Here is a 27,142-nt window from a genome sequence, read left to right as displayed (position 1 = left end):
AAAACAATGCTCTAGACCTTCTGGAACCCACTGATTTTTCCCCTCAAAATAATAAGTTAATTACATTTTTATTGATTTTATGGCTTTTTCTGATGTGATATAGGAAAGAATTGATTTACTTAGGACAAAAAATGCCTTGCTGGGTTCCCTCCATTATTGCAACCAAAGGAAAAACTGCTGGAGGGCCTATGGGGCAGAACTGTTTCAATAGTGCTTTGTGCCCTGTTCTTTCTGGCTCAGCCCCACTTTGGACTCAGTGCTTTGAATTGCAAATGAATTTTGTTCACTTCTTCTTATGCACTAGGAGAGACACTAGGGAAAAGCAGAAAGTCACTAGTGATAGAACTTTTTCCCTTTCCTTTCAGAAGAAAGAAGTACAATCTCGTGGATTTAGTCACTGCAGAAGAAAACCCTCAGCTATACAAATGCTGCTGTTTAGAGAAGGAGAAATGAAAATGTCAAAGTGGGAATGATGTGGATTCCATACGTCTCTAGAACAACTATTTTTGGGGAACTAAACCTTCTCCTCCCTGTATTTACTTTAGAAAAGTACATCAAAGAGTAAACAACTTTGAAGTATCAAAAAGCAGATGTATTGACTTACCCATAAGACATTTCAGTACAAACATTGCTTTGTATTCTGGATTCTTTTCATGAAACCTGCTAAAGGAAAGTCAGAAGGAATTTCATAATAATCTCCTAAAGCTTTGTGGAAGTTAGCTGAGAATGGGTTAAAATAATCTCTTAAGCCACTGTTGGAAAAGAAGCTAATTATGGAAAGGACCATAGTCTTTTCCTCAAGTGTTACTCCTTTCTCTTTCCCTGTCTCAGAATTAAAATAAAGACATGAGACTTTAAATTACTGCTAAAGTGCATTGCCTTTCATTGGATTGTAGAAGAAAATGTGGTAAAATGTGTCATTAAAGAGAGAAGGGGGCACTGACTGTGTAATTAAGTTTACATTTGGTTGAGAAACTTCACAATAATGAAGAAACCATCATCAGGAAGTAATGTACATTTCCCCCCAAATTTCTCAGCTTTAGCTCTGTAATAGCTTTGAAGTTAACACACCAAGTGAACAAAGCCAGTTTTGAATATTATACTTCCCTCTCAGGTTAATCCTAGGAGGTTTCTAGGTAAGGTCTGTGCAGTGGTGGGAACGTATGTGAGCAGAGTAAAATCCAAATGAAAAATTTTTTTCGTGAGCCGCATAAAAAAGAAATATTAAAATTACATTGTGACTCAGATCAAGATCTGATCCACTGGAGAGAGTTCTGATGCTGGAAAGATCACTCCTCATATTTTTATCCTTGCTTGTCTTGTGCTGTGTCTTTGTAGGAACATTTCAGACCAATCTAGGAAGGTATTCTGGATTCAGCCTGTCCACAGCTGTTCCAGAGCTGTTGGCTAAGGTGATATTCTTGCACCACTCACTTAACTGCTGGACTTCTTGTTCTGCTTGTGACTGCTGGATTTAGGGTGCAGGAAACCAGAGTTGTATGTAGAAGGCAGCTCTGCTCCTTGGACACTGCTGCATGTTATTGTAATACTGGGTATCTTGACTGAAGATGGTACCTGGTGAGACTCTCCTTTTCTTTGTCCAATACTTTTCAGGCTCACCCTTTTCTAAAGGATGCAAAAATTTACAAGAAATGGACAACACAAGCATCTACAAAGAGATCCCATTGAATGATCTATTAAAAATGACATATATTTAGCACTTTGCTGCTCCCCATGGCTGACTGAAAATCAAACTTAAATGATGGAGGGAAAAGTAGATCTGAACATTATTTTAATATTTCATGAATAACTTATGAAAAAAAACCCCACCTGTTAAATAAGCTAATGTACTAAAGGATTAAAGACTTTGCATTTGCTACTTAATGCTGGTCTACTTTGAAGAAGGACCAGGCTAATGACAGCACATTCAACTATGAACAGAAAGACTGTGAATATGCTCAGACAGCCTATGAATTCAATCAGGTGAAGAGTCTCTCTACAAAGAGGAACTACTTAGGGTCATTGGGCAAGAGGTAATGTAAAATATAGTGTTAACAGCATGGATAAGTTGAAGGGGGAAGCAAACTACATAATGAGTTAAAAATTGAGGGAAAGATTAACTAGCATTTTTTTTACAGTAAGCAGCATTATTTCCATGTCTGCTGAGAATTAAGGCAAGTTGATTCACTTGTGAGAGATGTCAGATATTTTTACCCATATGCTGTAGCTGTGTTAGATGAAGAAGAAACAGACACTAATACAACAAACAACATCCTACTGAATAGGTGACATGGCATATTTCAAAAACTGACCTTGATTTCCTCCAAGCTGCATGTTTTAGATGTTTGCTGCAACCCAAAACAGAGAACATTAAATAGTTAACTACATCACTTTGTACAGCAGTTCTTGCCACAGGACTAAGGCTGTCTCAGAGGTATGAGCCATCAGAATGGCTGTCTCAGCTTAGCATATACACCATTAATATAAAGATGGCACAGAGTTAATGCTTCCATGCTCCACGAAGGAAATCACAGACCTCATTATAGGACTTACTAAATTCAAGAAAATATTTGGATTCCTTGAAGAAGCTGAACTTCAGAAGAATCCTGTAATACCTATGTTCAACTTCTGCTCAGTTTCAGCAGTGGTCTACCCTTTGTGGTCATGTTTTCTGCGTTGTTCTGGGAATATTGTGTAATTTTTGCATCTCAAAAACAACCTAATTTGTGCTCAGGGACTGGGATTGTCATTAGTTTTTGTTGCCAAATATTAAAATAGCAGTTCTTACAGTAGGTGTAGTCATGTACTCTGTGGCATTCAGTTCCACCATCAATATGTCATCAGCATCTACAGCTGTCTGAAAAATGAACACAGATAAAACAGATGTAAATGGCATAAAGGTATGTCACAATGTAAGACATATGCAAAATGCATAGTGGAAAAAAAGAAGACAGCAAAGGACTGACTGAAAAGCAGTGATATATTAAAGATAGCCTTGTTTTTTACATCTTACCATATTTGTTCATTTGCTAACAAATGGTGGGACAACCAAGATCAATCAAGTAATTTGGACAGCAAAGGACAAATATTACTAAATACACACTTAAAACCAAACACAAGACAACTCTCCATTCAGATTTTAAGTTCTCTAAAACAGCAGCAGAAATGCAATGAAGACAGCTGAATAATGAACCAGGGTGGGAATAAAAAGCTGATGACCTTTTACAGCCTGTAAGTCATTATTCATTGTGTTAACTCATAGGTTATCCGCATCTTCTTGGCAGGAACCTTCATGATTAATTATGGTAAAATGTGCAGATTTTTTAACTTGTCAGTTGTTAGAGAATTTAGGTATTACACAGTCTATTACCTTCCCACAATTCCCAGAATCCTGGCTTGTCAGTTTGGCTCTTATGTCACTATTCTGAGTTGTGTCTTTATCTGTTTCGTAGGAAATTTGTCTTCTGGCAAGTCTGGAGAACATACTGGGAGTATCAGTTTCTGTTTCAGTACAGCCCTAAAATTAATACAGCAAAAACATTTACTCTAGGTCCTTTAGACTTTCATCCAGTTTGCCCCAGACAAACCTAGAGAGAAATCATAAAAGAGACAGGCATTGTATAAAAGACATTTCACAAAAATTCTGCCATATATAATTTCATAAAAGTCTGCTTATAAGAAGTACAAATAAAACTATCAACTCTTTTGCATCTAAAATTCAGCTTAATTTTTTTTCTTCCACAGGGTGCACTGCAAAATTTGAAAGAAAATAGTGTTTTGTTACAATCTATTGTTGAAACTTCTCTGATGCATCTTGTAGCTCCAAGGAGACAGTCTTGCCACAGTACTGGCCACTTAGGAAGCACAGGTGTTTGGAGGAATTAGGGCCAAAGTTTCCAAAGTGGCTTGAGTAGAAGCAGAAACAAATAGAAGGAGATGTCTGAGGACTGCAGAATCAGTGCTTTATAAATATTTTTTCAGTAAGGAGTCCTGGGTTTATAAACTTTGTTCCAATTAATGGGAAAACAAAGCCAATTACTGAGGGAGTCTGTTGTTTTTTTAACAATCAAGATTTGCAGTGTAAGCGATGCAATATAAAGATGTTCCTTTTCTATTAGCCAGTTTTAAAACCATCCACCTGACTGGAGGCTACCAGCCAGAAGTATTTCATTTTGATTGGACTGAGAAGTCAAAAGAACAGAGAGGGCAAAGAAATTGAAATGTCACTGTTAAAAACAACTGTCAGAATTCAGCGCTTGGCTGGACTAGATACAATTATTATCCTGACTGTGAAAAAGAACTGCCAAGAAATTCTTTTCAGTTATTTGCAAGTTTAGTTTGAAATTACTGCAATGAACAAACTGATATGCCTATTTAGTTAGCAATATAACTCTGAGTTACAGAGGGGAGCCTGGATGCCAAGTACTTGCCCTGTTTTCAGCTGCTGTGTAAAACATTTGTTTCCACTTAGATTGGCAGCAGCAAGCTGTTGAGGTCTTCTGGTGAGAAAGATTCTGTAATGAATTTACTGATTTGTCTAAATCTGATGATTAATATGTTTCCAAATACATCTCATTTTCAGAAAGCATTATCTATTTCATTACAACCTTGCTTTCACTAGAGAACTATTTTCTGACCAGCAGTTTCTTTTTTCTGCATCCAGACTGCAGATCTGTGGTGAGGCAAGCACAACTTAAAAGTATGATCAGACTTTCAACTGAGCTCTATGCTGCCTTTATTGTTACTTATAGGTAAGGCTTTATAAAGCCTTACCTATCAGTAACACCTTACTTTCTAAAATTCCTGTTGTTCCATCTTTCCACTCTTCCTGCAGTGTCACCAACCATCAAGAAGAAAATTATCTACATTCTGCTTTTATACTTAGCCTACTGTCTTTAATTTTGCTTTGTCCCTCCACTTTCTCTGGAGTTTTTATAACAAGCACCATAATTCATTTCATTGAAAGAATCTACCACTTGGAAGGACTCTATATGAAGATGAATTGCTTTGCAATTAAAAATGGGTGTATGGGAGGTGTATGGGAAGTTTCTCCCTTACTGATTCACTGTCAGAGAGAGAAGACAGTCTCCTTTTTCCTTTCTGCAGCCCACTTGTCTCAGAAGACTGGCTGGTTACAGTCGCTCGTCTGGAGGAGTGGTAACTGCTGGAGGACCGTGAGTCTTTAGGAGAAACTCTCAGTAGGGGTCCAAGGCAAGGAACATATGTTGCAATGGCTCTTCTAATGGATAAGAGGTAGAACCAGTCAGATTTTTTTTTTCTGTCAGCACAAAAATTCAATCATCATAAACAATGCATTTATTCAGAGAGATGAACTAATGCTGCATGGACTGGAAAATTACTGGGTACAAAAAGAGTTTTCCAGATATCTCATATAGAATCACCCTGCAAGATCACTTATTCACAGTGTTTGCAGAACTCAAATTTATTGCTTGGCAGGGATAAGGGCATTAAAATATAACTTTGGAACTGAAGGGAGCTATTAAAACAAGGTTTTATCTGCTTTCAGCTTAATCAGGGCAAAAATAAAATTGTGTCCCTTTAAACTGAACCTCGCAGAAGTACTACATAATGAATTATTTTAATCTTCCCCTAAGCAGCTATTCTAGCTCCTCTTACACATCTGTTTGATGGCTATCTGTAGAGTTGTACAGAATGTGCATTTATATTACTGTATTACTTTGCTCATATGAAGTGTTGGAAAACTCTGGCCTAGCTTTCCTGTTCCTTCCCCATAAAGATGTTCCTGCCCACCTCTTCTCTGTTGAGTTCCTCAGTAGGTCTTTGTAGGTGGTGAAACAACAGCCTGTCTGTGGCATTGCTGCCATCTGTCAGATCTCACTGCCTGCATCAGAACTTGGAGTGGCAGTAACCCTTCATTTTAGCTGTCAGAGGAAATACTACCTGAAATTTGAAAGCCTTGAGAAACATGAGGAGGATTCACAAAACAGGGAAGAAGTGGTTTGGCTCCCTGTATTGCCTCTCTCACTGGCCTGGTTAATGTAACAAAGTGCTATTTGCAACTCTGCCCTATGTCTGCTTCTCATGAAGACAGTTAAAAATCTGTGGTGCTTTCCTTTGAGATGGAAAGGTTTCCATCTTTTATCATGCAATAGGTAAATACAGATCAGTATCCATAAGCATCTCTAACTACCATCTGCTCAGGAGTTTGTTCCAAGTGCAAATTCCACTGACATTTCTGTGGCATTGAGGAGTGTTCCTGGGGAAGGCAAGGCTGTCCTACAGAGTTAAAATGAGCAGGTGAAGGAGAGTTCAGGTACTAGACCTAAAAGTGACAAATTTACTCTTAGATTTTCTTTGCTATATTAAACATAGCTTGTAAGAGTGAACTTACCTGTATTTGGGATGAGTGATGGCATAAATGATGGGGTTATGGATGACAGAAGCTTTGGCAATCACAGCTGGTATGGAGTTCATGAAGGGTGTTAGGACGTGGGAATACCTAGAGTAATGCAAACACATCATATATTTACTGAGTTCTGCATTGTCTATGCAGTTATACAGTGGCAAGACAGGCTTTAAGGCTCTAAAGAGAGTTAAAGAGGAGTTCTGTACCGAAACAGTGAGAGAACAAATTCTACATCATTTGCCTGTAAAGAGCAACATCAGTCTAACTGGATTTCTGGAGGCTTCTCTGATAGTACTTCACTACTATAACTCAGGATTGTGGTAATTCCCATGTTGTTTAACCTAGGGACAATGTCAGCCTTTTAAAAGGCCTTACCATCCTGGTGAGGAAGTTTCTCATCATACTATGGGAATATATATGTTCTGTGATGAGGTGGAAATGGTTTGCCAATTGCAGTATAAGAACCATTTTGTCAGCTGCCTGTTGAGATGCCATTTCACCTCCTAAGGCTTTTCCCTGACAAGGATAAGGATGTTCTCTGTGTACAATATTTAACATGGTTTCTCCTGATCATTCTTTAAACATTGATTAGAAGTATAAACCTTCACATATTCTGGATAACATCAGTGTGACCTTACTGGAATGGAGATTTTGACCCTGAGCTGAGACAATTCTTCGGTAAGGTTGATGGAGACTGCAGCTAACAGAAACAAATAGTGGCAAAGCCTTCTGTTTAACCTAATAATGCCTGTGTTTAAACTAATAATTCCCAGAAAATGCAACCTGTAGACCAAAAATATTAGTGAGCATGACTGTGTGCTAGCTCACTATTCTGCATTCAAAATATTTTCTAAAGGAATTAAGGTTCTTCCTTCCTTTTTCATATGTTGTTGCTCTGTCAGATGAATTGTCTTTAGTCCAAGACTATAACCACAGACTCCATGTCTGCCTCCCATATGTAGCATGCTGAAAGATTTTATCTGAGTCCCTTGCAATACAATTTCACAGAAGACATCCAGGCTTGCTTATTAACCTGAAAAATCCCAGTAGGATTGCCTAAAAGACATAGCACAGATATGGAAAAAATCTGTGTGAAGCTATGTTGCTCCCAAGCTACCTTTATAAAGAAAATTCAAAAGTGCTAATTTCTAACATACTGCAGAATTACAGAATCGTTCATTTGTTCAGATTTTTGAGAGTGTGAGACATGGAGCAGAAGTCAAGTTCAGCAGGTATTTGATCCTCCTAAGGCAGATGCTGAATTGTATGCAACAGCACAACATTTCTACATAGGGGTTTGCTGTAACACAAAAAAATGAATATACTTTTGTAGATTAAAGAAGTAGAGGGGGGGGGGGAAAGAGAATCAGCCCCTGGGAGGATCTTTTTGGAGTGCTTTACTTAGCATTTTGGTGCTAAATAAAGTTCAGATAGTTCAAATATCCCAGCATAGAGAATGCATTCAGAAATCTTCAGCATGGCAGTTTGTTCCTAGTAATAATAATCTTGTTTTCTTTTTCTTTCTCTTTAATTTTCTTAAAGTCAAACTAAGGAAAAAATCAGTCAGCATGTGCCCCATTGGTTAAATATTACTCCTAAATATTTGAATGTTTTGGACATGCTTCAGAGGTCAAACGTGACAAGTAGTTTTGACTTTCATCTGTCTTTTACAGTTTCACATCTATTGCTTTCATGGAATATTGCTTTGCTGATACATTTATAATTACCCAGCAAAAGCTACCAGAGCAACAACAGAGTATGGTGACCAGGAAATGACAAAAAACAAGATGACGATCAGTGCAATTTTGGCCATCTTCCACTCATTTTTCATCCTCTGATACTGTTTCTGGAACTCTCTATTCCCACGTTTGCATCCAAATGTCTGAATAGATCTAGGGAAAATAAACATACAACAGCAAAAAACAAAGGTAGGGAAGTGAGCAAATAGCTTCATGAAGTGGGACAACAACTACTCTTCTGCTACTTAAGGCTAAAACTCATGCACTTTTATTGCACATGAATGCAAGTACTGACCCATGCTTCCCAATGTGATGCACTTCAGTTGCACTCATCAATGGCAAAAGCCACATGTGCTTTAATGAAAAAAAAGTAGCAGAAAACTACCAAAAGATTTTCCACATAAAGCAGGTATTCAATCCAATTGAATTATGCTGAGTTGAAGACACTTAGAGGAATCTTTGCTTCCCTGGGTCTGTTTTGCTACCTTGCTGTCACTTTGAACTTCTGAGCTAAGTGAGAAGATCTATGAGATGGGATCTATGGGACTGGTACCCACAGATCACACATGGAGTGGCAGGCTGCCCTTTATGTTTAAAGCATTAGCTTTTTGTTTCAGAGTCCTGCTATTAAATCTTTAATCTCCTTTTTTATTTAAATTTATCGTTCACTTCCATCTATTTTTCTGTGAAATAGTTATTGATACACTGTCATTAGGTGTTTCTGAGAGCCCCTTTTTTTTTTTATTTTGGTTGGTTAATTTCTGTACTCTTTCCCATGTCATTAGATAATACACTGATAAGATCAGGCCTCAGTTCAAGAATAGCCCTTCTAAGAATCATGTCTTACCCTGTTGTCTATTAACAGAATTCTTGTTTGGTTTTCTGTTTCAGTTGTGCTTACAAAATAAATGTGTGGAACTAGTCCAAATTTTCTTCTGTTCTTTTTTTCTTTGTTTTAAGAAAACAGTCACTTAAGCACAAGGATAAAAATTTAGGGCTGTTGGCTACTTACTTGTTGGCCTTCTTGATAGCCTCAAAGATAGAGACATAGCTGTATATGATAGCAATCAAAGGAATGAAAAAGACAAAGCAGAAAAGCAGCATCGTGTAGGCACGGACTGATGGTGTGAAAGTCATGTAGTCCCAGGAGCAGGAAGTCAGCAAACCCTCAGGAACATATGCACCTAGAAAGGAAGATGGGAGAAGTTAAAAACCATGAAGTGAATGTTATTCTGAGTGCAGAAGCTGGAGAAGATACTCAGAATAACATGGGATTTAGTCCTAGTCTCTGAAAGGGAAGAAGGGTTTACAAGGATAAACAATTCTTAATGTAAAGAACTTTTATATTTTCTTTTATTTTGTTTCCCTATTGTATTTATGCTTAACAGTCTAAGGCTTCAGAAAACTGAGTAATTTTGCTTCAGTCTTGAATATTGTTTAAAACTCATCATAGTAAAATGGATCTCTTCCAATACTTATTTGGGTCTGGGACCAGACCTGCATTGTTTTTAAATATCTCCATTTCCTATCAAATTGCTTTCTTTCTAAGGAGTCAAACCAATTGCTCTAGGTATCACTTTTCTAAGCATGTGCAGATATGAGAAATTTACTGGGCAAAAGAGAAAGATTTAGTGTGTAGACAAATAATTTTGTGATGAAGTAAAGCTAAGGAGAAGTAAAAAAAAAACAAAAACAAAACAAAAACCCCAAACAAACAATCAAATAACCCCCAAGAACCAAAAAAAACACCCCACCTCAAAACATACCTAATGTTTTGCTTGAAATAAAATGTATTATCTTTAAAGGAATGATTTCAAACTGTTAAGTAAATAAGTTGGCAGTAGCAATGTTTTTCTACTTTGAATTTTTCATTTTAACTGTTTATGCTGCTATTTTTCTGTTCCACTCTTAAAAATATTCCACCAGATGTTCTCAAATGCATCTAATTACAGTGTGAGAGTTCATACTGTGGGCACTATTACAATCTAATTACAAGATAATAACACCCTTCAAGCAATTATTCCACCTTCTTCAACTGAAAGTCTATAATCTAAGGCTATATTGTCATTTTGTTATTCTAACAGCTTCTCACTCAACTAAAGACTGCTTCTGTCAGTATTGCAGTTTGCCTGCTTAAGCATGCTTCATGTTTAGGGGGACCAGAATGGCAATAATATGACAATAACAAAACTGCTGAAATTCTGCTCAGTACCTGAGTTGGTTGTTGCATCCTTTACTAGTCAAACATGTCTATGTTCTCACCTCAGTTGGCAGACACATTCTGGAATTAAGGAGCATAATGGTAGGTTGAGGTTTTGAGTGATTAATTCATTCTAACTTAGTGACTGCAACTGGCAACTCTCAGGAAATAAACTAAATAGTAGTGAGGCAGATTGCAGTGAGGAAGAATAACAGAAACTTGCTTTGTCACAAATTGCAATGATCAAGGTTCTGTATGAATGTTCCAATTCCCATGTGTAACATTCACATTTACAAAAGCATTTTACTTACTACTAAATGCCATGCTTATCGGAAGCCAGTGACAACACCAATGAGTGAATGGAGAATGTGGGCCACACCAAGAGCAATTTGTCCATCAAAAACACAGTCAAGATTTATTGAAAATCTCCTGGCACAAATTCTCAGACTCTTTTGTGAATGAAAAGAATTAGATTGACACTGCTGTCTTAGACAGCACTGTTGGGGAGGAAAACTCATCAGAAATAACACAAATACATTTATTTAACTTATAATAAATTTATATATTGTTAAATTTGATTCAATGGAAGTAGACATGGGATAACAAGCAGGCACATTCTTAATAAATTTTGGGCATGAATTTATCTACTGTCCTTTATGGAGCAAGTAATGTGCTTAAGGAGAAGTGCCACTGTCATATAATATACTGTAATGCCCACTGCATTCTTTTCTTTTGATTAGAGACCTTCAATTTCAACATATATTTCATCTCTTTTTATTTCAAATTGGTCTACTCAAGCCACATATGTGAGCTATTCATTCAACCCGCTTCTGTACCTTTAACTGGTCTTTAATCCGAGACTATGAGGGCAAAAAGTTTTATTCCAATTCACTTACTCCATCCAAAGAAGGGTGGGAGACTCCAAGCCAAAGAGTACAGCCAGACTCCTACCAGGATTATTAGGGCCTTCTTCTTTGACGTCACTCCAACAGAAGCGAGAGGTTTAGTGATGACAAAATATCTGTCCAAGGCAATCACCATCAAAGTGATCATAGATGTAATGCCAAAAAGAGCTCCGCAGAAGGCATACAGCTCACAGCCTTGCAATGAAGATGACAGAAGTAGCAGTGAAATTAATTTACCCATGCTAATTATTTCTAGGAGAGTTCAAGTCTGTGTTTCTAATGAACTAATGTCTTCTGGAATTTGTAAAGCAGTGAAAGTTGAGTTTTCCTGCAGTTATAATGCTACTTCAAAGCTGCTGTCTGTCTTGCTAATTACATTATCCATGGAGATAAACTTCACAGATTTTGTTTGCTTCAATTGCCGGAGACAGTGATACTTAACATATTTTCACTCATTGATTTCTGGTGTTTCTAGTGGGATAATTTCAGCAGTCCATTAATATCTCATTTAACTCCAGTTTTACTGCAGGTCCCATAGAGCAGCTGTTTTGCTTCACAATGGGACATAGTTACTTTGGTACTGTTCATATCTCAAGGGCAGCAAAGCTGAAGTAAATATGAATACATTAATGAGTAATTCAGCTGAAGTAAATATTCAGACTATGAATGCATGAATGAGTGATTTTAATTGTTCAAACAACCTAATGATTAAAAGCAGCGGTTTGGATTAGTTTTAGCCTGTATGCAAATGAGCACTTAATGGAAGTAAAATAAAAATATGCTTTTGGTCATCAGAGATCAAAATAGCAATTTTACTTCTGTGAGTTTCCTTTCTGTCAGTACCTGTTCAAGAGGCAAAGACTAGTCTACCTCTTACCACAGTTATATTGGAAGAATGAAAGCACCTTCATTCCACATTTTCTTACTACACAGAAAGTGTAAAACTTCTGTTGTGAAAAATCAGATTTTCCAGGCTTTCTTGCCTCAGCATGCCAGGTGCAAGTCCCAGAGCAGGTTATTTAAAAGGGCTTTTAAGCTGGTGTGCTGAGGGGGAGTGCTTCTTTGTCAGAGGACTCTGACAGTAACTAAGTCATGAGGTGATTGGGGAAGAGCGCTGGCAAAAAGATTAGTGCTGTGCCTCATGTTGCCAAGTGATGCCTTTGCATCTATCTCATTAATGTAATTTTCCTCTCATGATAGCAGTGTATTTATTACACACAGACACAAGTATTCCAAGAAATGTTTGTGACAACACTGAAACAATGTTGGGAAATATTCTCAATATTGCAAGAGTACCTGAGGGTAAATAGATGAACTGCCACTAGGGTAAGAACAAACAGTGAATTCTTAGAAAGAATATATACAAACCTTTCTCACCAAAAATCCAGTGTTTGTAGAGGCTGCTGGTGAAAAAAACTGGAGACTGTGTAATGGACATCAGGAAGTCACTAATAGCTAGATTGATGATGAGTATGTTGGCTGGAGTCTGAAGGCTCCTACTCCTACAGAGATCAGAAGAAATGTTGCTAAACACTGCTGCACTGTTAATTATGCTGTTACTCCTTCCTGTGAGCTCACAAATCCCAAGCAACACTCCATGGTAAGCTAAAGCAGAGTGCTTCTTGTTTCTCTCACGAGGGAACACAAGCAAGGCCCAGTTTTACACCCTTATGCTCCTGTGCATTTTACAGGATTGCTTTGATAACCAGCTCAGTGATGGGGATAAATCACACTGTTCTTTCAATATTCTAACCAGTGTCCTGCATGTCCATGATTAGCAGGAAGTTGGAGTTGGTGTACAATATGGATGTCTGGATCTGGGCTGTGTTAAGTAAGGGACATGGATTTTCCACTGCTGGCAAGATCAACAGTGGCTTCCTAATACAGGGATTAAGCAAACTCACTATGAACCACGTCAAGCCCTTTGCTTTACATCAGTTTTTCTCTTTGACACTCATTTCACTTGCCCAGACTCTGTCTTTAAAGGAGCAATAAGCAGCCTTCCGTGTGTTCTGCCTGCATTTGTTATTCATAATATTAAAGTACTATGCTTTAAAAGGTGCACATAAAAACTCAACCAAGAGCTCTTCACTTTGGGGCTCATTGTAACTACTTAGCTCCTTTTTCAATTTCAGTCTTAGGCATAATAGAAAAATAGGTGAATAAACTATGTTTTTTTGCACTGGTCCAGAACCAATCACTAGGACCACCATCCCCTTTCTGTCAATTTATGAGCAAGGAGGTATTATTAGTAGGTGCTTATCAGTTGTGTGTATTTGTTTGTAGTCTGCAAAGTCACTGAGCACATTTATGTTTCAGGCAGCTGGTCTCTTATGGTTTGTCATTACCCGAGGCTGCTTTGTAAGCACCTAAATGTTTTCTGAATTTTTGATATAGTCATTACTTTGTTATCAGTATCCCTTTCTGTCTTCATATCACCTTCAAATGAAGACAAGCTGTGTCCTGAAGTGGAAGTGCCATAACTGGATTTCCTGTATGGGACCATCCAAAGAGCTAAGCTGGCTCGTGTACTTCATCCTCACACATCTGATCTGCATGCCAACACCTTTTCTCTTCTTAAGGCCACTGCCATTCTCACTTAAGTATGCCATTCTACTCTGAATGAATGTACTGAAGCCCACTGGCAATAAATACAGGTTTGAGACCAAGACAGCTTCCATCTACACTCCAGTGATCTAAGTTAACACAGCCAAATGATCCTATAATTCGTTGCTGTTATTTTGGTTTATTACATTTGTGCCTAAAGACCAATCATATAGTAGAAGTTCACTGGCTTTAACATCATGTCAATGCTGTGCTCCGGTGTGATAAATCAGACACAGAATGAGGGGTGAACAGGAATGGTGAGCATATGACATTGTTGTCAGAGATCCAATTTCCCTCAGACAGAAAAGTTGGAATGTGGTTTTAGTTAAAAGGAAACAAGCCAAATGTTGGAAAATGTGAAAAAATGAGACATGGCCACTAATGAACAGGGGGGGGAAAGAAAGAAATGGATTAATAAGAAACAGGAGGAAAGAAACATCTAAAATAGAACAGATTTGTGAGGTACAGAGGTGCAAACCAGAACATCAGTTCAATGCAGACACAGTTAGCTAGTAGAAAAAAATTCACTGTAACATTTCTGCTTTGGCTGCATTTCTATAGCTTGGAATATCTGGGTGGCTCTTTGCAATTTTGCTATGGCTGTGGTTAATGGGAAGAAATCAGAGGGAAATGGCAAGTTGCCACTCTCTTCCTCCAGCGTTGTCTCTTGTGCATTTTACACTGCCAGTCAGGAAGTCTGACAATATTCCTGGACTATGTTTGCAGCACACAGGATACAGCTAAAGTTCATACATTTGAATATTTAAAAAGACATTCAAAAGAAAGTTACCTGCAGAAAGCATAGAAGACCAGGAAATTACCCAGAGTTCCTGTAATCCCCACTATAAGGATGACAACTCCAATTGTATAATGGGCATGATCTGGGACATCCACTGTGGGAAAGGCACGAGGAACATCTTGCACTGTCATCTTCTGTGGAGCAAATAAGAGGTCTTAGGTATATTGCCAAACTTTTCTGAACAAGCTGGCATTGCTTCTCTAGAAGGGAAAATGGTCAAGAATGCAAAAGGGCAACAAGCAAAAAAAAGTCAGAATAAATGCAAATTCCATCTACTGTTGAATATTTTTGGGGCATAAATATGCCATCAGCACTGCAGAGGGCAAAGGTTGTATACTTACTGTCAATTTAGAATTTTGGGGAAGAAAAGCAAAATATTCTCTCCCAAAAGAAAAATAAGGATCTGAAGGAGAAAAAGAGACAGGAAGGGACCTGTCTCTTTTTACATCTGATATCAGGTAATGCAGTATTTAAAAAGAAGTAAGCTTCCTACAGATTTAATTTCAGGAAAGTTTCTGTACCTGTGAAGTACAATTTCAGTTGTCCTCTGACATCATGGGCTAGACTTCTCTAACTAAGTAGAAATGTTCTATGGATAAATAGGCATTTAGGCCTTTAGCAGTATGGCCACTTCATTTTTCCCACTGAATAACAGTGCAATTTGAGCTGCCCTCAAGAGCTGATTACCAAAAGCCTGGCAGCTTGAACAAGAGTCTTTTGGAAACTAAATTAAGGATCTGAAAAACTAAACCACAAATCCTTTCTACCTTATGCCTGGTTTCCACACCAGTTTTGCTTTTGGTCTGCCTGAATCAAGGTATTTTGCTCTCTGGGAAGTATTTCATAAACCACTTGATTGAAACATTTGTGTCTTAATCAGTTAATAACTCACAGCAGAATTCAGCAGCCAAGTCTGAAGATTTCAGTATTGGAAATGGGTATTTTTGGGCAATAGAGGTGGACATTACTTCTGAATACATCTGTGAGATCAGGCTGAGGTTATTACAGGCAGTGTGGATTTAAAACCAGTGTGCCAGTAGCAAGAGGTGAACCCCAGGAGTGCCTGGCATTTTGGATGAGATTGCTTTGTGTGCTGAAGATCTGCCCACAGCAATCCTCAACCACCAGAGCACACTCCCTGGGTTTCTACATTAGCAGCAATGAAATGCTGGACAAATACTCTGATCTTAGAGAAAGGAAATGTAGTTCTGGCTGTTACTGTAATTGGAGCAAAATGTTAAGTTTGATACACTAACTGAATGACAGTATCACAGCATTTATGGTTCAGGTTGCTGCAGCAAAGTGGAAGTTGGCATAACATCATTAACATGAATGGGCATTTTGCCCAGCTAGAAATTGCTGTGCTCAACATGCTGCCAGTAAACTAACTAACAAAAATAATCCCATACTAACAGAAAGTGGATAGGGAGAGTCTGAGATAAAACTCTTTCAAGTAAATAAGATCAGGTGTTCTTTGGTTTGGGTCGGTTTTATTTCTCCTTAGTCTTGTGGCTAGAACATTTTTAAACAGCTGTTCTGCAGAAAGTTAATTATGATTATTAGTGGAATGGAGATTTCTGAATGGAGATTTTTCTTGCTTTTTTCCCTGTAGCTATCCATTTAATCAGAACTAGATCAATGTAATAGAAATGAAGCAACTAAAGGAGCTTGTTTTGGCTGCGAAGAATAGATTAAAGTGGCTTTAATGTGAATTAAATTTGTGGGGCACTAAGGACAAGGAAAAATTTGAAAGATAAATATAAATACACAGAAATCGCAAGAGAGGCAAAATTAGTTAAGGGAAAATAGAAGACTTTAAAATCACTTATTCATTAATGAATCAAGTTCAGAGTCAACACAAGTGTCAAGTCTGAGAAAAAATAAAAGAATTATATTTATACTGGAGCAGTGCTAGGGCATAAATTATAAAACTACATATATGATCAGGAAAAGGTGTGTGGCAAAAGGAATAAATTTGCATTTTAGTATGGACTTCATGTATGCCTTGGATTTTTACCAGAGGATACAACTCTGCTGTTCGCTAAGAGATAAAAATCAATTATTTTAAAAAAAGTAGTTTCACTCTTTTCACTGGAAATACAATTATTATTTTTACATCAAAGGTACTAGCTGATCAAGAAGGCATTAGATCAGGCCTAAGCACTTCAAATCCATCACTAAATTGCATACATACACACAGCTTCCATAGCAGAAGACAAAAAGATGTGCCTGTATCAAGTTCAGCCCTGTGTCTTCTGCAGGAATCAAAAGAAAGAACAGGGAGAAAAAGATAGTGCTTGAGAAAATCAGGTCAGCAGGATAATCAAGAAATCAGATAATTCCCAAAGCCTTTCTCTATTTAGTTTCTCCAGTGCATTAGCCCTGTTTATTCTGTCTTCTATTATCATCACACAGTACAAGTACTTGGTTGTCAGGGGAGAATAAAAATCCTCCTGTTGCAATCCATATTGTAGCACTTGTCCTTTGAGAATACTCTGAACAGCTACTTCAGTTGCAGTGATAATACACAGCACTGTTACCTTGCATGTTTTCTGTTCAGCCTTCTTTCTATAAACACCTCATAATGAAGGTATTTGGACTGGGACTTGCACTATTTAACATTTTGTTGGCAATATGGACAGTGGGATCAAGGGCACTCTCAGCAGCTTTGCTGATGACACCCAGCTGTGTGGTGCAGTCAGCATGCTGGAGGGAAGAGATCCCATCCTGGAGAGGGACCTGGACAGGCTTGGGAGGTCACACCATGCAGTACTCATGACCTTCAACAAGGCCATGTGCAAGGTCCTCCGTGTGGGTCAGGACAATCCCAAGCACAAAAACAGGCTAGGTGAAAAAGGGATGGGGAGCAGCCCTGGAGAGAGGGTCTTGGGGTGTTCATAGGATCACAGAATGGTTTAGGTCAGAGGGACCTTAAAGATCCTTTAGTTCCAACACCCCTGCCATGGGCAGGGACACCTTCCACTATCCCAGGTCACTCAGAGCCCCATCCAGCCTAGCCTTGAACACTCCCAGGGATGGGGCATCCACAGCTTCTCTGGGCAATGTGTTCCAGAGCCTCACATCCTCACAGTAAGCAATTTCTTCCTGATATCTAATCCAAACCTACACTCTTTCAGTTTGAGCACATTACCCCCTTGTTCTACCACCATGTCCTTGTAAAATTTCCCCACTGAAATCTCTTCTAGTCCCTTCAGGTACTGGAAGGCTGTTCTATGGTATCCTCAAAGCTATCTCTTCCCCAGGCTCAACAAATCTAACTCTCTCAACCTTTAGTCAAGATTAAAAGCAGTTTTTATAACTTTGTTTAGGTGTGTATGAAAACAGGGCTTTTGCTAGAGCTGTGTAAGAATTCATGTTTTGAATCTCTGAAGGCATATCATTTATTATTTATCTACACTATAGTTTTGCAGAATCAATTTGGGAAGTGCCACACTGGTTCAGACAAGCATCCCTGACAAAACACCAGCCTGCCTTTAGCTAGGGCTGGGCATTTCATAGATACCAAAGGTGCATAATAAACAGTGATGTGGGAATTTAATTTTAAGAATTGTCTTAATTGGTTTGTATCCTAAAACAGTTCTATTATCCATTGGAAAGGAAAATTTTAGTCCTCCATAAATTTTAATCCTCCATATATAGTTGTAATCCTTTGCTAAATCCTACTCTGTCATTTGCCTCAATAGATGCAGAGTCAAGCTATGGAGTTGCTCTGTGTCAGTGTGTTTCTTTCTGGCAGGTGTAAGTGTGTCCTTGTGGAAGCACTACAGGGAAGCAGCTTGGTTTAATCTAGGTTTAATGAAGTTTGCCTTCTTAAAATGCTCACTGTTTTCCCTAAAGAAATATTTGTCTACCACCTCCAACAAAACAGAATTGTATTTTCAGTTGCCTTGCAGTAAACTTGCCTGAGACTTACAAACTTGGGATGCTTTCTAGGAGTTTGGAGAAAAGCAAATGTTTTATAGATAAGTATGTCTAAATCCTTGCTGCAGCACAATATGAAGCCTCATTATTCTATATTTATGACCTGCTGCCACAGCTGCTTGCAAAGGAGGCAGAATTCTTCCTTGAGGGACAATCTGAGGAACCAGCTTGCTTCTTTAGGAACAGACAGACTAAGGCTTGGTGCAAGCAGAGGAGGATTAAAAATTAAGCAGCCATAGGGCAGATTCATTAAGGCACATAGGGCAGAACTTGTATTTCACTATAAAGTTTGTCAAAATGTTCCAAGACACTCATCTGAGGACAGCTGAAAGGATGAAGGAACTCCTTTACAATCCAAACCAAAACCACGATTCCTAAGTGATTTGTCCAGGTTACAAGGAAGGCTAGATCAGATATTAAACCCAGGAATATTTGATGCCTGTATCTATTTTGTCTTGGAAATCCATTTATCATACAGTTGCCTAAAGAGAATGTTTTCTAAATAGTTATTTCATAATTGATTAAATCAAAAACCCAAATGAACCAAACCAGTTAACTTCTGAATAGCTTCTAGTTGAAGACACCATTTTTGAAAGTCCAACATACATCCCCATAGCATAAGAAAAGTATTTCTGTATAAGTAATAAAAGGACAATATTCCAAGAACAGAATTCAACTATTACTGAGAAAAAACATCTGTTCTTTTTCAGAGTGAGGAAATAAAATCATATCACTTAAGTGCATTCATTTGGAGATGTTTATTTCTGAAGTCCTACTAAAACTAACAGTCATAATGGCAGGAGCAAGGCCATGCCAGCAAATACTCATAGTAAATAAAATCTGATATAGCCCACTCCTCACAGACGCACAATGGCAAGAGTATAAGATCAGGTTTAGTTATAGGTACAGGGAAAAAAGTCCTCATAAGGTCATTTGAACATTTGAACATATTTCAGTTTCTGATTGATTGATTTGTATGACATCAGTTCTAAAGCCAGGAGTAGAAAAAACTATGTCAGACATTTTTTTCAGCTACTTCTGCCTGAATATGGCAGAAGGATTGTATCTAATTTGGTGTAAAACAAGACAACAAAAGGGGGAAGAAAATAGGAGTGTTACGTGGTTGTTTTTATGAATTTGTCTAACTTCAAACTGTAGGCACTGGTTTTGCAGGAAGAATGTTACAATAGAAGAGAGCCCAGTTCCAAAACACTGCAAGTTTTGGCAGTCCAAGTGAACTTTGGCAACATAACAAGTTTCTTTGTTCCTAATTTTCCTACAAGTGCAGGTAAGGAAGCCACTCATTTACACAGTATGACTTACACAACCAGTGATAGTGTCAGGCCTTTTACATTACAACAAATTACATAATTTAGCAAAACTATCTGACCAGAAACACTGTAATTTCCTGGGGTTCCTCATGTAGTGTTTGTACTGGCTACCTACAAGAGGCCTCAAACAACTGATAGCACTTATTTTCCTTTCCAGGTCCTTTCTCTGATTTCTGAGCTGGCCTCTGTGGGCACTTGCCCTGTGATGACAGGCAGCACAGAGAGGAGTGTAATCCCCCTCAATTATGGTTTCAGCAGGGTGACGCTAACTGCTAAGCCCTCTTTCCAGTAGACAGCAGGGCTTTCCATAGATGATGCTTGCCCTGTTGAGCAATTTGGATAGCAGATTTTGTATCCTGTCTTCCGGATTTAATCTCAGCCACAAGCAGCACACACTGCTTTCACTCCTGAAACTCTCTTAAGCCAGTCTTTGTGTCAAGTTAAAATGCAAAATTTTGGTGATACAGACACTTGACCTAGGGAAAGGGACAGCTAATGAGATTGTTCAGCAGAACATGGAAAAAATCAATTTTTAATTTTCCAGTGTAAATCACTGTATCCCCAGAATCCCTTTCCATTTTGCCATGCAATCTACAGTCCCTTTTCTCCCTCCCTGCTATGTTCTGCTATCCTTTCTCACATGTTATCCATTTCATTTAGTTTTTGAATTGCCTTGGCTCAGGACACTTCCTTATTTATTTTTCTGTAATATACTTCAGATATCCAGGTTTTATTAAAAAATGGATTTTAAAAACCTGAAAAATTAGGTTAGTTTGTGTTTTCATGATAAAATTTTAAACAGACTTTAGCAAAAACAGCACATGAACAGAACCTATAGTCCTACTAATATTCTAAGAGACAAAGCCAGGAAGAGGACTTCTGAACTCCTTTGGTTCAGCCATGTGGGGTGGGATGGAAAAAATTTTTAGCAAACCCAAAAAATTCCATCCTGAAGTGTTATCACAACATATTCTCACTTTCACACTTGCAAGGAAAATGTCTTTCTCTTTAGTATATAAAAACTCAGAAAGAGCTTTGATAGGACTTACCTGAGAAAACCTTCCAAAAAACTTTCTTGGGTAACTGCACCTACCTCTTTTAACATTTACATAAGCACTCCACTGCACTTACAGATTATTACAGAAATGATGGGGATTTCCGCCCTGAATAACAACACAAGGGAGCATTGTGTTTGAACTGCTAAACAGCACTTTAACGTACAAGAACATCTTGTTTTGATAGTTTGCAATGTATTTGATGCACTTTGCCATTAGACATTCCTGTCTGTCTTCTGCCCACACAACTCTGCTGAAAAACACTGCTTGTGCAGCCCTTTCTACATTAAATAAATAGTTAATGGGAAAAAAATAGTTTTAAAAGGTTTTGTTATGTCATTATTGCATTACAGCATAAAACATATACATGCTCCCTAACTGTCCATTTATAGTCCTATAAATGCCAGCCTTGCCAGAGATCTACATGCCACAGCTTTGAGTGACAGAAAACACTTACTGTTGGGGCTCTAGGAAGCAGATCCATCCGTGTGTAGGCATTGGCTTCAGAGTCATTCCATGCACTGAGGGACTCCACAGTTCTGGTGCTCTTGGTGTCCTCGGAGGGAAAACAGATCCCCTTCTGATTGGGCTGGTTATTCAGGTGAACAAAATCTAAGCAAAAACCAAGAAAGAAGAGCTGTTCTCTGAGTTTAAGTCAGCCACTTTACCTTTGTGTGTGTGAAGCAGATTATTGGATTCTTTGGAATGGTGTGAGATCCAGTGCAGAGTTCCTCACTAGAGCTTCAGATCGCTTCAGTCCATCATCAGCTCGGCAAAGGGCAGCAGCAGCGGCTTCCATTTAAATACAGGAGAGGGCAGAGTCTGCACATGCCCAGTTTGCTGCTTGTTCCATCTGATTCCAGCTTCACTTTAATGACAGTATAAAACTGATGCTCACTTAAAAGTGCTGGTACCTGGTTTTTGCCTTTGACCAATTTATGTCTGAATTGTAATGCTCTGTATGAAGACAAAGAAGTTAAAAGGTGGAGTTCAATCTGTCTTAAATATACAGTTCTTTTTCACCATATTGGTGAGTTAGTTTTTTTGTAGTCTGCTTTTAAAGACTATGCATGTGTACAGTTCTGCTGAAATTGTCAGAACTCAAATAGATTCTGATATTCAACAATGCGCTTGTATGCACTTCTGTCTTGTAGAATTAAGGTCATGGTTGTTTGTTGGTCGACTTCTAAAAATAAACAAAACATTGGGATAAACCCGGACATCATCCTTTTCTGCTCTTTAGTTAAAAACCAAACCAAAACAAAAAAAATCCTCTACAATACCTTAGGTAGAAAACAGAAAATACCCTTCTGTTTCAAGAGTTGCCTGCTTTCTTTTCAGTTGTGTTTAGCTCAAGTACAAATGAATGGATTCTCATTCACAAAATCTGGCTTTACATTCCACTGTGCAAAGACATGAATTGCTGTATTCCCAGCTGAAGGCCCGTTACTGTTGTAAAGTGAAGTTTAATTGCAACAGAGAATTAGGCACAGTGTGTGAAAAAGCTCTTCTAGCAGAGACTGCAGCCTAAGTATCACAGAGTTTAGGCCTTCCAGCCACTGCTCAAACGACCCTGATGCAAGCTATTATCTTCACTGCAGCTGGTATTAAAAATAGATGGTGTGAACTGTTACTGGAAAGCCTTTGTGAGAAGGCTGTGTTAGCAATGGTGGGAACTGCATTCCCCAGCTCTGCTCATGTACCTTTCCTTTAATGAACACCTGCAGTACCTAACCATAAACTGAAGGATTGCATTTCTTTGTGTGAATGGGAGCCATGCCCCTAATGAAAGGCACTCATCTATAGTGTTGCAGTTTCCCTTGATAGTCATTTAAAGAGGGAAACAATCCTTGTTGCCACCAGGCCACTGAACATTAACCAGCAGAGATACTTCTTAGACTCTACAGGCAGTCAAACCATGACACCCTAAGAATAATTATTAGCAGGTCCATTGTGAAAGGCAGAGAGATTTCATTGAGTGTCCCTGCCCTGCAGTGTTGGTAGACACAACCAAGCCAGATTTAAACCAGCTGTGGCAGAACTGCACCCAGAGGTGGCTGATCCACTGACTAGTTTCATCTTTGCCAATGTCTGAGATTGTGAGGTCACTTTGTAGAGTGTGCTCTTCCCTTCTCTCTGTGTGACATCAGACACATGAATATCATGGCAATGTTGATGTGACATAAGTGTACAAACTTCCAAAGACATCAATCTGAACTCCAAATCCACCCCTCTGTGCATGCACAGTGCTTGCACCCTGAGGATGCTGCAGCAAACAATGGTGTTGGACCCTTGGGGAACAGGACCTTTTTGGAAGATAATTTTGCATTTTACTACTAAATAGTCAGGAGATATCATTACAGAAAGCCACAATGTGAAACTGGCAAAGGCTTGTACTATCTTCAAAGGAAGCTTATTGAGGAGTAGAACAGAAAGTTCACAAGTGACTGATGTGCAGAGAAATGAGACAATGGTAGGTCTCCTGTATGTGAACTCTGTACTCAAAGGAGTTGCACAGTTACATCCTGATCTTGTCAAACTGATAAGACAAGTTTCAGATATGCAATCCTCAAGACAAGCATAAATACTGGATCACATGTGATCTTGGACTTGACATTCTCATTTTCATTGCTTAGATCCTCTTAGTTTTCTGCTTTATGTATTAGTTCTGGACAATGCCAACACTCAATCTGTTTACATACAGCTTGTACATAAAGTTCTCCTTTTCCTTGGGTCACAAATGACATTTTTCTTCCTTCTTATTTCCTCTCATCTTAACAAAAAGTCACTGCACTGAAAATATTTCATTTCCAGTTAGTCTAGAAGCATTGACTTCTTTGGCATTTTTAGGGGAGCCTGTAATATGTATAGCAATCAAATCATAGAATATATATTTTTTAAGTAAATTGGACATTATAGAAGCTGTCTTCCTGCTTCATTAGATTTGGTGTAATACATGCCTTTGCAGAAGGATTACTTTGATTAGTTCAGCAGCTCCTGAGAGCATATTATGAAAGAATATGCAGTATAAAGGAGAGAAAGGAAGTTTTCCCACTGGGAAGCAGATGCTTGTCCCAAAGAGAGCTGCTCATTTGGTATCCTTCCTTACTCACACAACCCTGCTTCTCTGAATGCTAGGCTCTTGCAAGCTGGGGAAACTATTTCTGAAAATGGGATCTAACACTCAGATTTATGGCCAGTGGAGATGTTCTCATTTGATGGCAGTTGTGTGATCCTTTATTATGGCCAATTGCTAGAGGCAATTCAGCTGCCCTGTTTTATGTGTGATGACTTTGCTTCCATGGAAGGAGAGGAATCATCCTACAACTGTACAAGGTTTGAAGTATGAAATATCTCACTCTCTTGTCCCTAAGGCTCAGGAAGTTGGACAAAGACATGCAGCAATACACTCACAAAACTTTTTTTCTCTCAGATTTTCTTTGCTTTATATGCAGCGTTAAACCAGAGAGAACAATTCTAAGTATTTTGTTGAGCAATAATTGTTTTTCTTTATAGTTAAGGCTATTTCACTTGAAGTTAATCAGAACATTAGACTTGTGGATCAGGAGGGAAATTTGACTTCTCTCTCTCTTTCCCTTGCTTATTCTCTACCAAAAACTTACCTCTGTTGTATTTCTGGGAAGCCTAATGGAGCAAACATATCAGTTTATGACCCCAGGTACTTTCCAAAGGCATTAGGTCATTCTAAAGCTTTCCAACATTTCTGCCACAAGTTCTGTGTGTGAAACATACAGAAAGTTCACCTGGCTTATGGCCCAGGTCTGAATTGCCCTCCAGTAACTTCTAGAGAAAGGAAAACCTTTCTAGCATTCATCTCTCAGAATTCTGTCACATTGAGCTATGGTGAGAGCAGCCTTCCCACCTTGAGAGCCCTGCTTTCAGCTGGATGCCAGCTGCCTACCGAGCTACTCCATCCCTCCCCCTCTTCAGCAGGATGAGGAGGGAAGGAGAAAATTAGAAAAAACCTGTGGCTCAAGATAATGGCAGTTTAATAAAACAAAAACAAAGACTGTGTGTGGAAGCAGAGGAAAAGAAAATACTTATTGTCTACTTCCCATCAGCAGGAGTTGGCCAGCCAATACCCAGGCAGCAGGGCCTTAGTAGGCACAGCAGTTATCACAGAAAACAAACATTGTAATAACAAATGCCCCCTGCATCCTCCTTTCCTGGCTGAGCAGACATCATAATGACATGGAATATCCCTTTGGCCAGCTGGATCTGCTCTCCTGGCCACAGCCCCTGCCAAGATCTTGCCCACCCCCAGCCCACAGGCAAGGGGGCAAAGCTGGAGAGGCAGCATTGCTGCAGTGCCAGCACTGCTCAGGCAGAGCCAAAGCCCTGGGCTGTGAGCAGCACCTTCCTGGGTACCAGCACAGCACAGCTCAGGGAGGGCTGCGGTGTCAGAGCGAGCTCCAGCTCAGACAGACCCAGGGCAATTTTTTTATAAATTACAGGCAAAAATAGCAGAAAGACCACAGACTCCAAGACCCTTCCAGGAAACTGAGAAAATTGTCTAACAGAAAAAGGGAAAGATAATGTCTGGATAAAATTTAATTAAAGTCCAAATGAGTATAAGATTTCTTTCACAATGATGGGAAAAGAACTCATTTTCCTCTTCTTTGGCTGGGAGCTGTGGATGGAATTAGGTGTTCGCTCATCTCCAGGAATACAGAGTGCACTGCAAGAAGAGGTAATCTGCTGCCTACAAGGTAAACAGACTGCTTTTGGGAAATGCTGGGAGAGTTAAAACACCAGGGGCATGGTCAGCTGGGCATTAATGACTTTGAAGCACCTTTACAAAAGCTCACCTGGGATTCTTTAAACTTTCTGAAAGATCATCTAGGTTTCCAAGGCCAGCATATGGAAAGAGGAACAGACTTCTCAGAAATGGTAAAGTCACACTTTTCTTTGAGTACAGACACAGGTCTGGGATTGGAGTTACCACAGAGGAGGCATTCACAAAACAAAGTTGTTTGGTATTGTTAATAAGTTGAGTGGTTGTATTTTTTTTACCCATTGTGCTGTGGGGAATGATAGCAACAATTCCTGAAAACATCTTGGGGAAGACAATTCTCAGTACTCAAAATATGCTCTGCTTGCCCTCTAGACATGCTAGGTAATCCTGTAATGAGGATAAAAGGCAGAACTAACGATTTTTCATTTGAGTGTCCATTTATTTGCAGTATCTGCCTTTCAAAAGGCAAAATCACACTATAAAATCTGAGTCCAAAGCAGCCTTCCCCACACAGCTTCCCCTGGATAGTGTGAGCCCTGGGTATCTCCTTTGGCATTGCTTCTCAGTGGCTGCAACCTCTGAAAACATGTTTCTCTCAGAAAATTTTTTAGGGCCCTATTTTAGTACTGGTACCTGCAACAAATATATCTGCTTAGATATGCAGGTGCAAACTGGTTGCTCGTTTTACACAGAACTCTGGTTTCAACCATCTGTGTTCTTTTTGCCTTTTAACAGCTAAGATCTGTCAGAGGGGAGCTCTCCCACTTCTTAGCTGTTCTCAGAGAGTGCACTGCAATTTTGGCACCCCAAATAACAAGGCAGGGAGAGAACTGTGCGATATATATCTTCTGTGTGCTCTATTAATCATAAAAATTAAATTTAGTTCTTCGTGCCTGCAGCAACTTGGCAAGGGGACAGGCGGCAAGAAGACCCTTTGTAAATAAAATTGTTAAACTGAATACAAAGTTCTGTATGGCCTTTCATGGGAGCATACTCTTGGGACTCCTCAAAGATCAATAGATAAAATAGAAAACAGTAAATCAAATCAACATGGCTTCCATTGTGCTGTAGAAGTGAATAATTCACCTCATGGGTAGTTCTAATTTTGTAGGGTAGCCAAGATGTATGGTGAACAGCAAAGGCACAAACTGTAGGGTGCAGCCAGCAAGCTCTAACTCTGGGCTGTTCAGCCCCACAGCAGGAGAGGAAGAGTCGCAGAGCTGGGCCAAGTACAGAAGGGCCAAACCAGAAAGTATGGTTTAGAAAAGTCCCTTCAAACACAAGATTTTTTTCTAATACTTAGCAAAACCAAAATCTTTTCCACTAACATGAAAAGATTCCATCAGTGATCTCTGCAACAGTCTGAATGTAGCCCTGTAAATGGCATTAGGCTGCAAGTCTATGGAAGGCACAATCCAGC

At 38.9% G+C, this 27,142-nt stretch overlaps 2 protein-coding genes across 3 annotated transcripts in view; one reads left to right on the top strand and one right to left on the bottom strand.

The window, feature by feature from the left end:
• The window catches only part of WAPL (WAPL cohesin release factor), a 133,911-nt gene that overhangs the window by 11,865 nt on the left and 94,904 nt on the right, over positions 1 to 27,142 (top strand). The window contains exon 1 of one of the 2 annotated variants that reach the window (XM_058028886.1): positions 5,235 to 5,253. The exons of the other annotated variant lie outside the window; for it this stretch is intronic. Within the exon in view, the coding sequence (XP_057884869.1) occupies positions 5,243 to 5,253 (11 nt within the window). The 5' untranslated portion in view covers positions 5,235 to 5,242. Of the gene's footprint in view, positions 1 to 5,234; positions 5,254 to 27,142 lie in introns of those variants that run through there. 2 annotated transcript variants of the gene reach the window in all.
• OPN4 (opsin 4) lies at positions 1,435 to 21,450 on the bottom strand. Its single transcript, XM_058028890.1, has 12 exons — positions 21,424 to 21,450; positions 14,630 to 14,772; positions 12,601 to 12,734; positions 11,224 to 11,427; positions 9,140 to 9,311; positions 8,116 to 8,280; positions 6,374 to 6,481; positions 5,059 to 5,239; positions 3,371 to 3,517; positions 2,789 to 2,857; positions 2,313 to 2,348; positions 1,435 to 1,626 (listed from the first exon to the last, which is right to left on the bottom strand). Exons 1-12 carry the CDS (start codon positions 21,448 to 21,450, stop codon positions 1,435 to 1,437), a joined length of 1,578 nt encoding a protein of 525 aa, XP_057884873.1.

This window comes from Melospiza georgiana, chromosome 8 (assembly GCF_028018845.1).
Source record: "Melospiza georgiana isolate bMelGeo1 chromosome 8, bMelGeo1.pri, whole genome shotgun sequence".
In the NCBI taxonomy this organism is placed as follows: Eukaryota; Metazoa; Chordata; class Aves; order Passeriformes; family Passerellidae; genus Melospiza; species Melospiza georgiana.
The sequence above is the reverse complement of the archived record's forward strand: the minus strand, read 5'-3'. Positions and strand labels throughout refer to the sequence as shown.

What these genes read in the sequence shown, in the direction of transcription:
- OPN4 (XM_058028890.1), bottom strand. Translation starts at nt 21,450, where the DNA reads ATGGATCTGCTTCCTAGAGCCCCAACA. An exon ending in TGCTTCCTAGAGCCCCAACA is followed by an intron (nt 14,773 to 21,423) that starts GTAAGTGTTTTC and finishes TTTGCTCCACAG; the next exon opens with AAGATGACAGTGCAAGATGT. An exon ending in GCAGCTTGGAGGAAATCAAG is followed by an intron (nt 1,627 to 2,312) that starts GTCAGTTTTTGA and finishes TGCATCCTTTAG; the next exon opens with AAAAGGGTGAGCCTGAAAAG.